At 36.3% G+C, this 15553-nt stretch overlaps 1 protein-coding gene across 5 annotated transcripts in view; it reads right to left on the reverse strand.

Moving 5' to 3' along the window:
- Positions 1-15553, reverse strand: part of PTPRZ1 (protein tyrosine phosphatase receptor type Z1) — a 193111-nt gene that overhangs the window by 70454 nt on the left and 107104 nt on the right. For all 5 annotated transcript variants that reach the window (XM_064373969.1, XM_064373967.1, XM_064373965.1 and 2 more), the window contains exons 6-8: positions 14977-15043; positions 8022-8179; positions 7727-7877 (exon numbers count right to left, since the gene is read on the reverse strand). In XM_064373969.1, coding sequence (XP_064230039.1) covers positions 7727-7877; positions 8022-8179; positions 14977-15043 — 376 coding nt within the window. The remainder of the gene's footprint in view (positions 1-7726; positions 7878-8021; positions 8180-14976; positions 15044-15553) is intronic.

Here is a 15553-nt window from a genome sequence, read left to right on the forward strand (position 1 = left end):
GCTTAAAGGACACTCCCTTCATGCTACTCTGCCTTGACAACCATTTTATCTTTTTTTTAAGTTTGCATTAAATATATTACAGTGCTAGCAAATGAGATTTGAAGTGTATCCATAATTCTACTCAACAAAAACACCTTAAACATGAAAAACTTGAATAGTGTGCCATACTATTCAACTATCATTGTGGTATCTTGCCTCTTTGTCATATATACACGACAATGATATTAGTCACGAGTCAGTAGCACATTACCTTCTAGAGACTGTACTGCTTTCCAAATTTTAGATCATTTAAACTTCACTACAACCCTATAAGGTGACCATTTTTAACTTTTCCATTCTATAGGTGAAGAAACTGAAACTTGGAGAGGTTAAGTAAGTTGATAGTTTTTAGACGACTAATACGTATTGGTGCTGAGGTTTAAAATCAAGTCCACTGGATGTTGAAGACTGCTTTTCCCCCTGTGCTTCAGCAGGCCCCTGCTTCTTAGAAGAAAAACCTTGCGAGGTGATAAGGAGGCAGCATGAAAGCATCTGATGCCTGGAAGTCATGGATGAAGTTGAACTTCATCTACTTCATATTTTTGCTACATTTGTACTGTTATTCACACATAGTACTCATTATTTAAAAAAGTTTTTATTGGCCAAGCACGATGGCTCAAGCCTGTAATCTCAGAACTTTGGGAGACGGAGGTGGGCAGATCACCTGAGGTCAGGAGTTTGAGGCCAGTCTGGCCAACATGGTAAAACCCTGTCTCTACTAAAAATATAAAAATTAGTCGGGTTTGGTAGTACGCGCCTGTCATCCCAGCTACTCTGGAGGCTGAGGCAGGAAAATCGCTTGAACCCAGGAGGCAGAGGCTGCAGTAAGCAGAGATCCAGCCACTGTGCTCCAGCCTGGTTGACAAAGCAAGACTCTGACTCAAAAAAAAAAAAAAAAAAAAAAGAAAGACAATTTCAAGATCAGATTAGACAATTCTATTAAACTTTGTGATCCTTAGAAGAGCAGTGTCCATTCCATGATGCCAAAAAGAAATGCCTTCCTAATAAATGGCAGCTCTCCATACAAATGGAAATATAGGGGTTTGAAGTTCTGATGAAATATGTATTAATTTACAAATAATCTATTGAGTGCCTGCTGTGAACGCAAAAAATGAGTAAGGCTTGGTCTCTAACCTTACAGAATTTGTATGAAGATATAAATCTCACATGGTTTTTGCAATTATTTGCAATGTTATTTCTAAAAATACATTTTCCTATAATGCATTTATTAAGAGCAAGATTTTGACAATTTTTATGCTAGCTTTTACTTCTCCTCTTGGTCCAAATGAAGATGCTAGATATTTATAATGGCAAAAATATATTACCTGAATGTCCAAAATTGAAAAACTGGTTAAGGTTTAATATACAGTTATAACTATATGATGGCATACCACATAAAAATTAATAATAATGTGTTAAAGATATGTCATGAAGTAAAAAAATCAGTAAACAGACATGTGGTATAGTCTCATTTTTGTGAAATATAGTAACATTTTTTTTTTTTTATTTCAGAGAAAGACCTGGATAGATATTTACCAAAATCTTAATAATTATCTCTGGTTACAGGGAATTTTTATTTTCTTTGGTGTGATTATCTATATTTCCTACTTTTTATAACTTCAAGTAATAAACATCTATTTTCTGATTAAATTTAATAAAGATCAAAACTGAGTATAAATACAATCCTCAATTCTTATTCTCAAATTCAGTTCCCAAATGTAGAAAGGAGATAGTATATCCAATAAGAAAAAGACTTTCATAAGAACACAGTATTTCTATGCACAGGACAAATGATAATAAATGCTCAGTGAGCGTAAAGACTCGTGATGGAAAAAGCAAGTTCTACTTTGGGAAGAAAGAAACAACTAATTTCTATGAGTCTAGTCAGATTCACGTCTTCTCTTTTTTAACTGCGAAAAATAAAAGCAAGTAGCTCACTTCTTTATAATGATTTCAATAAATGCAGACTGTTATAAAATGGCCATGTATAAAAATTATTATATAATCTCAATATGCTAGGTGTTCATTATTGTTAACTACAATAATTTTACAGAGGATTAACAGAGTCAAAATGAAGAATAAATTAAGTAAATTATTTAGCTATATTTTTCATTCACAAAGGAAACTATCTCTTAACAATTCTATCATGACACTGATACTATCTTTTTAAAATTAGAATCTTTCTTTTCCTGGAGAGATATTTAATTTTGAACATGAACTGTACACACATGCTGATACTACTGTACTGTATTCTTGTGAAGGCTTTGCAAATTTTTAATTATTTAAAGGATGCTCAGCAAGAAGAACTTGGTTCCAACCTGCCTGAAAATCTGTGTTTGTTGCCAATAACACATATGCTCTTTTTAACCCCAGAGGCTTAGATATGAGTAATCTTTAGCCAATGTTTTAATTCATTCATTTATTTATCTTTCATCAAGGAGTCAGACAGCTCTTACTACTTGCCAGGTACTCTATCAGATGTTACAGGTAATACTGAGATCCATTAGACAGAGATCTACCAAGAAATCAAGGCATGCACATAAATTCATCTGGAGCAAGGCAAGAAAGGCAAAGTGCCACAACTGCAGGTCAGGGAGTATGACGGTTCAGAAGAAAGAGGAATTACTTTATTACTTTCAGTTTTGGCTAATCAGGAAGACTCTATACTGCATAAAGGCGTATTAATCAGTTATTTGACAGTGGTTCACATTAAATCTAAAAAAAATTGACTGAATATGTAACTGTGTGGATGAGATTCATCCAACTGCCACGACCTGATTTTCTATTTCATTGCTATCTCAAAACGATATATTTTGGCAACAATTGAAACTTCAAAATCATAAATGTGCATATAAGTCTATGTTACTAGAAAAAAAAAAGTTCTGTATCATCTCTGACCCCCAAGAAGGGGATATGTTTTGGCAAATGAAGAACCCCTTTTAAAAATTATTTATTGGCCGGGCGCGGTGGCTCACGCCTGTAATCCTAGCACTTTGGGAGGCTGAGGTGGGTGGATCACCTGAGCTCAGGAGTTCAAGACCAGCCTGGCCATCAGAGTGAAACCCCATCTTATAAAAAAAATAAAATAAAAAAAAAAAAAAAAAATTATTTATTTATTTATTTATTTTTACTTCAACCTTTATTTTAGATACAGAGGGTACATACACAGGTTTGTTACATGAGAATACTAAAAGATGCTGAGGTTTAGAGTACAAATCCCGTCCCACGGGTAGTGAGCATTGCACTTGATAGGTAGACTTTTTAACCCACCCACCTCTCCACTCTTTGGTAGACCACAGTGTCTACTGTTCCCATATTTAAGTCTATGTGTGATTAATGTTTAATTCACGCTTATAAGTGAGAACATGAGGTATTTGGTTTTCTGTCCCTGCATTAGTTCACTTAGGATTATGACCTCCAGCTCCATCCATGTTGCTGCAAAAAAAAAAAACCACGACTTCATTTTTTTTTTATGATGGTGTAGTATTCCATGGTGTATATGTACTACATTTTCTTTATCTAAAATACAACTGGGAACCTGGGTTGATTCCATGTCTTTCCTATTGTGACTAGCAGAGCTATGTACATCTAAGTACATTTGTCACTTCTCAGAAGAAGGCATACAAGTGCTAAGAAACATGAAAAAATACTCAGCATCACTAATCATCAGAGAAATATAAATCAAAACTATGGTGAGATACCATCTCACACCATTCAGAATGGCGATTATTAAAAAGCCAACAAACACTGCAGGTGGTGAGGCTGCAGAGAAAAGGAATGCTTCTATGCTGTGGTGGCAATGTAAATTAGTCCAGATATTGTGGAAAGCAGTCTGGAGATTTCAAAGAACTTAAGACAGAACTACCATTTGACTCAGCAATCCCATTACTGGGTATATACCCAAAAGAATATAAATCATTCTACCAAAAAGGGCTTTTTTTGATTACTGAGCTCACTGGGATGAGCATGGGTAGGTAAGTTGGAAGGATCTGGGACAAAGGTAATGTTTCTGCCTTAAGAAGACGTGAAAACTTGGGTGGGATGAGGGTAGCGGCTGAGACTCTGTGAGAAGAACTGACCAAAGGGGAGGGTCAAACAATCTGAAGGCAAAGACTCTAAGGCCCAGCACGTGAGAAAGCAGAAGAGGTATGTTTTTGCTAATATAGTTTTAGTATAAAAACTGATGGCCATAAAGACGTAAAACCTTAGTAAAAACTAGGATTGGCTTTTGAGGACTTTTATTTATCCTAAGGATATAAAATATAAGGGAATAATACTTTCTAAGAAATACTGTTGAAGCTGTAGGCAGGTATTTTGATGAGATGCTGAGTTTTCTCTATCACTTCATAAATATTTAGTCAAAAATACAAACATTACAAAGTAGTTGGTGTGACTGAATTTTCTTGAGGAAGGTGGGGAAGGGGCACGCAAAGGAATAAGTACACGACAAAAACAGCCTATGAATGTGCATTTTTATTGTAGAACTTTCTAGTTTTTCCTTAAGTATTGCATATTTAAATCCCTTCAATTTAAATGAGTGAGTCTATTTTGAGTTGTTGTTTTTATGGTTAGTTCTGCCATTTATTTTGAAACCAAACCACAGACAAACAGGTGATAAGTAAATTATTATTACTATGGCACTCATAATAGTGTTGCAGCAGGGATGTGAAATTCTGTGACAATATACACACATGGTCTAAGGGAATAAAATAGATTCCTACAAGCTCCACTCAAGAAAATTGCTTTCCTATCATTTATTTATAGAACCCAAACACCAAACACAGAAAGTGTTGTTTCTGTGTTTGACCTTAGGATAAACAAAACACTCAAATCCATTATTATTTTTTTGAAGTTTCATGTCTTTAAAGTCATCAGTTTTTTTTTTAATGTAAGCAGAAATTATGTTCCTGCATAAATGTAAAGTACAGTGCACAGAACTTTGCAAAGCTTTAGATTCAGGGAGAGTTAGGTTCAAATACTGACCCCATTCCTTTCTAGTTGTGTAAACTTGGGCAAGGCATTTAATATCAGCTTCCCAAACTGATATTAAATGAAGACAATAAGAGCAACTTCATAAGAGCGATGCGAGGTCTAAGTCAAATATTGTCTGGTTCCGGTGTGTGGCAGAGTCACAGAACACATAGTAGCTATTACTGTTCCTGTTATTATGGATTATTACTTTGGTCCTTTAACACTTAACTGTGAATGCAATGTTCTACATTAAATCAGAATTTTGTATAGGTTTACACATTAAACAGTGCAGGAAGCACCCATCAAGCATAACTTGCTATGTTTTTATTAGGTGGAAATGGATTCTTTCAGCCGTGTGGTGAATATTTAGTGAACGACAGCTTTACTTTAGTTTGGCCATGGAGGTAAAGAGATAAAATACTTATTTACTTCTATTATGGGGCTCAGAGATTGCTGGCAGAGACAAATAAGTACACAGACAATTACCATAATATGGCAACTGCTATGACGTCTGTAAAAGCTGAGCACACCATACAACCTCCAGATGAGCACCATTTACCATCTATCGATGGGTATAGCGTCTCCTTGAGTGTGCAGCCCTGTGGCCACTGCCAGGGCCAGACTTAGGGGGACAGAAGTAGAGTTAGAGATGGCCTCTCAGAGGATGCAATGCTCAACTTTAGTCTCAAAGAATGAGGAGGCAGGGAAGTGAAGATAGTGGAGAGGAACATGCCACCAACAGGGAAGCCAAATGTATAAATGGAACCTGGGACTGGGCGCGGTGGCTCACACCTGTAATCCCAGCACTTTGGGAGGCCGAGGCAGGTAGATCACCTGAGGTCAGGAGTTTGAGACCAGCCTGACCAACATGGAGAAACCCCATCTCTACTAAAAATACAAAATTAGCCAGCATGCCAGTAATCCCAGCTACTAGGGAGGCTTAAGGCAGGAGAATCACTTGAACCCGGGAGGTGGAGGTTGTGGTGACCCAAGATTGAACCATTGCACTCCATCCTGGGCAACAAGAGTGAAACTCTGTCTCAAAAAAAAAAAAAAAAAAAAAGGAACCTCGAAGAATGCAGTTTTCCTAGTAAACCTACACAGAGCCTACCATGCAATAACAAACAGTTTGAATTATATTCTAATAGTGATGCAGAGCTACTGAAGGGTGTTAATAAAATAGAATTGATAAAACTGTGTGGCAAAAAAGAATCATATTTATTTAATTTGTAATCTGGTCTATCATATTTGAGAAGAGGGGATGATTAAATCTACCTTCCTTTTTCTAATAGATTGTCTATTATTTACTGAACATTATGCTATAGTGCTTAGTACTACTGTAGAAATATAATTAAATTTCCTCACTTTGGGGTAATTTAATTTAAAATTTAATGTCCCATTAAATACAGCTATTCATCACTTCTTGAGTTCTATTGTTTTGTTAAAAGATAAACAATTCTTAGAAATATCATGTTAAAACAATAAAAGCTTATTGTTGGCTGGGCGTGGTGGCTCATGCCTGTAATCCCAGCACTTTGGGAAGCCGAGCAGGTGGATCACGAGGTCAAGAGATCGAGACCATCCTGGCCAACATGGTAAAACCCCCTCTCTACTAAAATACAAAAATTAGCTGGTCATGGTGGTAAATGCCTGTAATCCCAGCTACTCAGGAGACTGAGGCAGGAGAATCGCTTGAACCTGGGAGGTAGAGGTTGCAGTGAGCTGAGATCATGCCACAGCACTCCAGCTTGGGCGACAGAGTGAGACTCTGTCTCAAAAAAATAAGAAGCTTATTGTTATAATGTCTAATCTTCAAAAGCAGATATTAAATTAAAATTATACATGACAAAAAAATCATTGATTTCATTGCAGGACTGATATCAAAGAGGTCCATCTACTTGGAAAGGTTAGAAGTCCCCAACGCAAAGGGTACTTCAATGATTTATTTAATGAACAAGTACAACTTCAGTAAGAACTGAAAAGGACGAGTCAGCAGATGTATCTGATTGTGTTCTGTAGACATTTAAAAATGCCAATGGAAATGACACCGGGGGGGCACTCCAGAGACACCCCTCTGGTGTCATTTCCATTGGCTGCACCTAACAAGAGCAAAATTATTTTCCTCCGAAGAAGGAAACTGAGAAGAAGATTCACTTCTTATTCATTAATAACTCCGTGCATTTATTTTCAGTACTGATTAGGTGCTAGGCTCCTTCTTGGGAGCTGCCAACAGAAAGATAAGCACCTTGAAACCCAAATACTGTGTCAAGACTCGTTCAACGGTGGTTCTCCCATGAAGGTTTCCTGATCATCCCAACCAGAAGTGATTGCCCAAGCTCTGAACACCTCAGCCTCTTATTCATTGTTTTCTCAAACCTCTTAGCCCAGGCAAATACCAGAAAGTGAACTCAGAGGTGTGTATTTTGCTTTGCTACTTTTTACTGTGTATTCTAGGGAAATGATTTTCCTTATTAAATCTCAGTTCTCCTCATCTATAAAATGGGGCTATTCTTAAGGGAAAGAGTAGATTTTTTTTAGTTGCCATTTTATAGATGTGGTATCTGACATTCAGAGAATTAGACAGCTTACCTAAAGCTACAAAGTTAATAATTAAAACATTTCTAAAGCTCTAAGTCCTCTATATTTTCCATTTTACCACAATTAACTCCTACAACATTGCATTTACAACAGTTACAGATTATAGTTAAATATGTACCTGCTTCATGAATCTCTTCCTTTCCAGTGTATGAGGAAAACACCTGTCTAGAGAACTTGTACTGTTGCTCTCGAAAATTGTTTTGTAAGTAGTCCATCAGCATGACATAACCAGATTGTTGCATTGTAAGAACTTCACAAAAAACAGCCAACTGAAAAGAAGATCAAATAATTTAACATATCTGCTTCAAAGGCATCGGTCTATGCTTTAAAATGGATATTCTACAGCAAAGTTAGAACATAATGTTTTTTAAATGGCTTTCAATTACTTGATTTGTTTGAATTTCTAAGATTACCTGGCTTTCAGAGATGCTAACTGTATCTTTAAAAACAATCCAGTCAACTGTGTCTGTGCAGGGAGGAGATGTCAATGAGCCATTGTAAATGTAATACTTGTCAGTTGAGTTTGGCAGAAGGTTCAGCAGTATGAATGGATCTAAGGCAGCGTGCTTCCCTAAAAAGGAAAAATATACATCTCAGCTGGAGTCTCACCATTGGAACTTAGCTCTTCCAAGCTTCTATGAAACAGAGACACATGCTTTGTTATGTATTTAATCAACAATGAGATTTTGAAACATTTTAGATATATTTTTAAAATGATAATATAGCTGGCATGTCCCAAATTGTCCTACGTATGTCACTATACGGTGTTAGATGAATTATCTTTACAATATCAAGACGCTGAACAGAATATTTTACATATAAAAGATACTCAGAAATCATATGATCATCTCAATAGAAACAGTTGTATCACTTCATAAGACTCAATACCAGTTAATGGAAAACAAAAACAAACCCTTATTCTGGTGAAGATTATCATCAAAGCCTGTACTAGTTATACTGTTTAAGAATGACTTATTGAAAGTGTTTCCTTAGAGTTCAAGAATGACACCAGGATATCCTGCCATCACCACTTCTATTTAACATTGAACTGGAAGACTAAGCCAGTGCAATAAAGAAAAAAGAAACAAAAATCATAAGATTGTATAGGAAAAATAATACCATCACAATGTGCAAATAACATGATTGTGCATGTTAAACAATGAAAATCATTTACAGAGTATGAGAAATAATAAATGAATTTAGCAAAGTCACTGCACATAGACCAATATACAAAAATCAATTGTATTTCTGTGCACCAGCATCAAACGACAGAAAATAAACTTTAAAGCAACATGATTTAAAATAGCAAAATGCTATCAAATACAAGTAAATATAACAAATGATGTGTAGAACATCTACACTGAAAATTACAAAATATTCCTGAGAGAATTAAATAAAACATTAAAATGGCAGAAAGACCACGTTCATGGGTTGGAAGAGTCAGCATTGTAAAGGTGTTATTTTCACCAAATTGATTGATAGATTCAATAAAATCTTAAAATCCCAGAAGGTTTTGGGTGTAATTGACATGTTGATTCTCAAATTTCAATAAAAATCCAAAGAAAAGTTAAGACAATTGAAAAATAATAAAGCTGGAGAACTTTCACTACCAGATAGGAAGATCTGTCATACTGTTATATAGAAAGCTGTAAAAATCATGATAGTGAGGTATTTGTGCAAACATAGATGAGGAGGACAATGAGAGAGAAAATAAAAGATAAAAATATGGTCATTTGATTTATGATAGAAAAATTATTATGGAATGTGGAATGGATGGTCTTTTCAATAAACAGTGCTGTATCAATTGAATATCCCCGTGGAAAAAAGTATATCTTGATTCCCTACTTTACATCATAAGCACAAATTAGTTCTAATCTGATTGCAGATTTAAATGTGAACAGATTAATTTTAAAGGAAAATATTTTAAAAATTATCATCATAACCTAATGGTAGGTTGAGGTTCCTGAAATGCCACACACAAAAAATATTACCCATACAAAGAAAAATAATAAAGTTTAGTGCATAACAATCAAGATCTATTCATCAACAGTCATTATTAAGAGAGTAAAAAGGAAAGTCAATGAGTGGAAAAATATTTTTAATACAATATACATATGTGTAGACACATTGATACAATATACACATATGTATATAAATCAATAAATATTGATTTATTCTTATATATAAACTTATATACAGATTACAGAATTTCTCTCCAAAAACTGGTAGAGTTTTCTAGGTCGGCCATCTGACATTCAAACCCTGAAACAATCCAAATGTATGTCTCCTTGAATAGTCTCATTTGTATCTCTCCAATAGCACTTGTCAATAGCGATACCTTCACCATTTAACTATTTGTGAACTAGCCCTCACTCAACGTAGGCAGTAATCTGTTTGTCAGTGAGAGCCATGTCTAATTCTTTTTCCTGTCTCCTGAACTAACCAGCCCAGTGCAACTCCTCTGCCCTCTCTATGAGATTGAGGCCATTAAGAAATAGTCCCTGAGGGCTGGGAGTCGTGGCTCAGGCCTGTAATCCCAGCACTTTGGGAGGCCGAGGTGGGCGGATCACGAGGTCAGGAGTTAGAGACCAGCCTGGCCAATATGACGAAACCCCCTCTCTACTAAAAATGCAAAAATTAGCCAGGTGTGGTGGCGCATGCCTGTAATCCCAGCTACTCGGGGGACTGACACAGGAAAACTGCGTGAACCAGAAGGCGTAGGTTGCAGTAAGCTGATTGTGCCACTGCACTCCAGCCTGGGCAACAGAGCAAGACTCCGTCTCAAAAAAAAAGAAAGAAAGAAAGAAAGAAATAGTCCCTGAAGCCAATTAACCTAGTCTAAGTGAGGTGGCAGAGTGTAGAGCAGTGGTTTTAATCCTTATGTGAATAATCTGGGGAGTTGCAGAAAAATACCAATGCCCCAGGCCCCACTCTAGACCATTTGAATTAAGATCTCTAGTGGTCAGGCCTGGGCATCTAGATTTTCAAAAAGCATCCTCAGGTGATGCAAACATGCAGGACACTGTAGAAAATCCCAAGTAAAGTAAGGCCTTTTCAAGGTTTTAGTCTTTTTTTTTTAGACGGAGTCTTGTTCTGTCACCAGGCTGGAATGCAGTGGTGTGATCTCGGCTCACTGCAACCTCTGCCTCCCGGGTTCAAGCGATTCTCCAGCCTCAGTATCCCCACCCCCAAGCAGCTGGAACTACAGGCACGCACCACCATGCTCAGCTAATTTTTGCATTTTCAGTGGAGAAGGGATTTCACCATGTTGGCCAGGATGGTCTTGATTTCTTGACCTCTGATCTGCCTGCCTAGGCCTGCCAAAGTGCTGGGATTACAGGCGTGAGCCACGGCGCCCGGTCTAGGTTTTAGTCTTTCTTAATCACACTTTCCACATTAGAACATGAAATGACTATTTGACCTTAAAAGTCTATTTCAGCTCTAAACTCTATGAAGACTGAACATATTCAGAAAGCCTCAAAGAAAAAAAAGTTATTTAAAAGTTAAATTAGTAAATGTTAACTTTTCTGTAACACAGAAACTTCTGAAAAGAAAAGGAATACTGTTATTAACTAAAGTTAGAGACCACTGCTTCAGTCTGAATTAAAAACTGACTCTTAGAAATAAAAACCTTTTCTTGACTGAATTGAGAGTCTTGTCAATATGGCCTAAATCTAGTTTTAATCCATTAGAAAGTTCAAGTTCTGTCTGATTTAACAGATTCATTATTAACTTCTAAAAGTATGTCCTCCAGGTCTCCAATGCCAAGATAACATGATCAGAATTCAGATTAGATTCAAGTTCTTAGGAAATAAGAAGAGTATTTATTTTTAATCTGTGAATTTTTTCTTGTAGATTTATGTTTTCAATATTAGAAAATTGTTGTGGTTAAATTACCTCCTTGTCAGTGGACTGTAATTGTTCCTTTTTCCACTGAAGACTAAATTTATCTTACAAATATGTCATGAAAAATGTGTGTGTTGAGAATACTAATTAAGTAAGGAGCCAGAAATTGACTCACTGCTAAATTAGGTGAAAATGAATTGACCCCAGGAGAACCAAGGGCCAGAAAGGGAGAGCAGAGGTGAGACCTAAGTAAGGAGAGTGAGATAAAGAATTCTGCTATAATTGGGAAAGAAATTAAAGGGGAAAAAAGTTAAAAGGAAGCAAAAGAATTAGAAGAAGCGTTTTATAATTTTCCTCTCCCTATCCCCAATGTGGAATCCATTCTTCTTGCCTCTGAACCTCAATAGCAATCACCTAGTCTCTCTTACGGACGTGGTAACTAGATATCACAAGACTTTTCAATTACAGAAGTGCTTTTCAGTTACATTTTCTTTTAAAGAAATTTCACTACAGCATGTTTCCTTTGTGTTTGTGGTTTTTGTTTTGTTTTGTTGGCTTGAGAAGAAACACCTGCTTCATCCAAATAACGTCACTATTGTTAACACAAGAGAGAAGCACACCAGAACCAACGCTGCTCTATTTGGGGTCAGTCATTTATTTATGCAATCACCATTTGCTTGAACATATATTGATGATCAACCACCAACTAATCAGATCCTTCCATGAGAAGGCTAACAGTGGAAGGAAAAAAGACGGGGAGGAACAAAGACGAAGAAACCACAACGGCGCCAAGCACTAGGGAAAGGCTGGTAACTACATGAAAGCAACTCCTATTACTTAGGACAATGGTATTTAGCAGGGGGCCACACCAATGCCTATGAGGATTTTTCAGTATAGAAATTTCTGGGCTGAATTTGTGATTAGGAAAGCACCATAAATCATTCTAATAATTCCCATCAGATAATCACTGATGATGTTACCTGGGATGTGTCTCTGCAACTTGAAAGATTGCAACTAACGTTTTTTGTGGGCTCTGCCTGGAAAGTATTAATGCATTATCTCAGCATTGCTGCAACACCATGCTCTCTGTCTCTCCACTCCATGGACAGAATAATGCCTAACATTGAGTAGGTATGGTGGAAGAGAGGGAGAGAAAGAAAGGGGTTGAGGGAAGGAATGAGAAATGGGCTTTGTCCTTTAGGGAGGAAACAGGAAATGAGCAACCAGTCCACAGCATGGTAAGAGAGATCTTATAATCTGAATAATGGTTGAAAAGGTTTTTTTAATAACTTACATTATATGGTGAATACAGAGCTGAATTTGGGGGTTTAGGTGTGATTCCAAGAGTCACTGCCAGAAGACAAGCCCCACCTTTGATCCTCAAGGTTGCCAGCAGCAACCAATATGGGGAAGCCTTCAGTTTATTGGCAGTAGGGTATTTTCTAGAGTCAGGAGTAAGACCAGATTTAATTTAAAAACTCTCAAAATGAGAAAGACAACTTAACTTGGTTTGGGCAGCTGTCCTTGCTGAGTATATTGAAATACTAAGTATCCAGCTGAATGAATTGATAGGCATGAAGGATTTTGTTTTTTGGTAAAAGAGGAAGTTGGTGCATAAATAGTAGTGATATGGTTTGGCTTCATGTCCCTGCCCTAGTCTCATCTTGAATTGTAATCCAAATTGTAATCTCCATGTGTTGAAGAGAGACCAAGTGGGAAGTGACTGGATCATGGGAACAGTTTCCCCCATGCTGTTCTCATGACAGTGAGTGAGTTCTCCCGAGATCTGATGGTTTTATAAGTGTTTCGGTTTCTCCTTTGCTAGTGTCTCATTCTCTCTCTCCTGCTGCCATGTAATACATGCCTTGCTTACCCTTTGCTTTCTACCACGATTGTAAGCTTCCTGAGGCCTCCCAAGCCATGCAGAACTGTGAGTCAATTAAATATCTTTATTTTACAAGTCACTCAGTCTCAAGGAGTATCTTTACAGCAGTGTGAAAATGGACTAATACGAGGCGGGTAGAGAGAGAGAAAGAGAGGGTAAAGGACTAGAATCTGTCCTCAGCTAATCTAAGAACTGTTCTGCTTTCAAATTAAGAGCCAAGATATAGACAGAATAATGTTGTCACAGGGAATCCATATTCTCAGAAAGAGTGAGAATATAAGAGAATATGCGGTCACATGTATCTGACAAAGTATCTTCCTGAATGGCTTGTAGACAGTAGATACTAGAAAGGAAACTTTAGTTAAAAAACATGAGCAAGTTTATTCTCAAGCTCATATGAGTGCCTTCCAAGGCACCCCACAAAAGTAAAGTACCCTGGGAAACTAAAGAGGCCTTAAGAGAACGTGTCAAAGGTCCTATAGTTACAGAAGTCAGGGGTTAGAAATCCAGTGTTAACATCTCTTTCACTGTTCCCCACAGGAAGGTCTAGAACATTCAGAATTCATATTTTAGCTTTTTTTTTTTAAGTACAGGAATTCAAACTAGTTGCTTTATTTCAGTCTGGACAGAATCCACTCTCTGACTTAAGGAGGGGAAAATTAAATGTGACTTATGGCATTCAATGTTAAATTTTGCAATCTGGGTCAACGGAGGGAAGTAAGAGCTTCATCTAGCGTTTGACTGCGGGTTTTTTTTTTTTTTTTTTTTTTTTTTTGGAAAGCTACACTGCAGGAGTTCACATATTCCTGACTTCTGAAAAGTTGGGTCAATTCAGATCCTCACATGTAATTGACCACGATAAATCAATCCTAGGCCAGGCTTCTGCTTTCAAGAAAAGTGTCTACATGAGTTTTTTTCTGATTTCAAATTTTGCACCTTCCCAGAGAGAAATAATCCCCATTTTATTGGTAACTCAGGGCAGCATTAAGATTCTGTGTGTGGGTGCTTAATAAAAATAAAATAGCAACATGAACAGGCTTACAGTCCACTGCCAATGTTGTTAAAAGCATTTGTTGTGACAAATTACAAGATCCATGCGACAGCAGGCAGAACGACGTCAAGGCATATTGCAACTTCTTCTATGTAAGTTCTGACTTTTTTCCAAAAATCTAATCTCCTCATGTTGGTAAAGCAAAGGATTTATCTAGGAAATCACCAGGGAATAAATTTTAACTTGAGTAATAATTCCTTTTCTACTTTAAAATATGATTTTTATAAAATCAGCTGGCTTCAGATTAGGAGTTAGTCCTTAAGGGATGTACAATGCAGAGACATAATAGATAAATAGGCTTTAAATGCATGATATAATTAGATTATTTTCAAGAAGAAATTTCAAAAACTTCAATTTCCTACTTGCATTAATGTTTCATGCTTTTGACATAACGAAATTTTCTGATCAATTGTTCTTTATTTGATGAGAAATGTATAAATTATCAAGTGGGGAAAGTGAGAGATTGCTCTCCTCTAAAAATGTACTACTTTCTACCTTTTGGAACAAGTGATTTTTGTCATATTGTAAACACTCATATCCATCCAAAGCAGAATCTTTAAGAAAGATATTTCTCCCAGTAGCTTACCAAAACGACTAACACTCTCGACTCCATCAATAATCGCTTTGAAATCCAAATTTTCTTCTGTCCCAACCTGTTAAAGAAGAATCACATTCTAAAAATAGAATAAAGCATTTGAATAACTGTTCAACAAAAATGTGAAGATTAATAAATTCCATTTTAAATATGTGCATTCAAAAATAGTAAGTTCCAAACACACTTTTTTATAGCTAGGTGAAAATAAATAAAGCAAAAAAAAAAAAAAAAAAAAAACCAGTTAACTTACATATATCATTAAGAAAAGTAAATTTTAAAATTTTATGATTCAGTTACCGATAATAATACATAATTGTTAATATAATGTTTGTATGTACAAATAAGCAAATCTGTGTACTTAGAGAACACTTTGCCCCAGCTAGAAAAGATCCACCCAGTTAACAAACACAAGAGTCTCCTTTTAAAAATACCAGGTAAGGGTCATCTTTTTTTGGAAATCACCACTAGTTATAATTTTACATGTGAGCTCTTCTATTTGTTAGAAAGTATGTCTTGATATTTCACATCAATATTTAATGTGACTTCAAAAGGAATTACATTCATGTAC

The sequence above is a fragment of the Aotus nancymaae genome, unplaced genomic scaffold, assembly GCF_030222135.1.
Source record: "Aotus nancymaae isolate 86718 unplaced genomic scaffold, 86718_ANA_hifiasm-v0.15.2.pri h1tg000002l, whole genome shotgun sequence".
Taxonomy (NCBI): Eukaryota; Metazoa; Chordata; class Mammalia; order Primates; family Aotidae; genus Aotus; species Aotus nancymaae.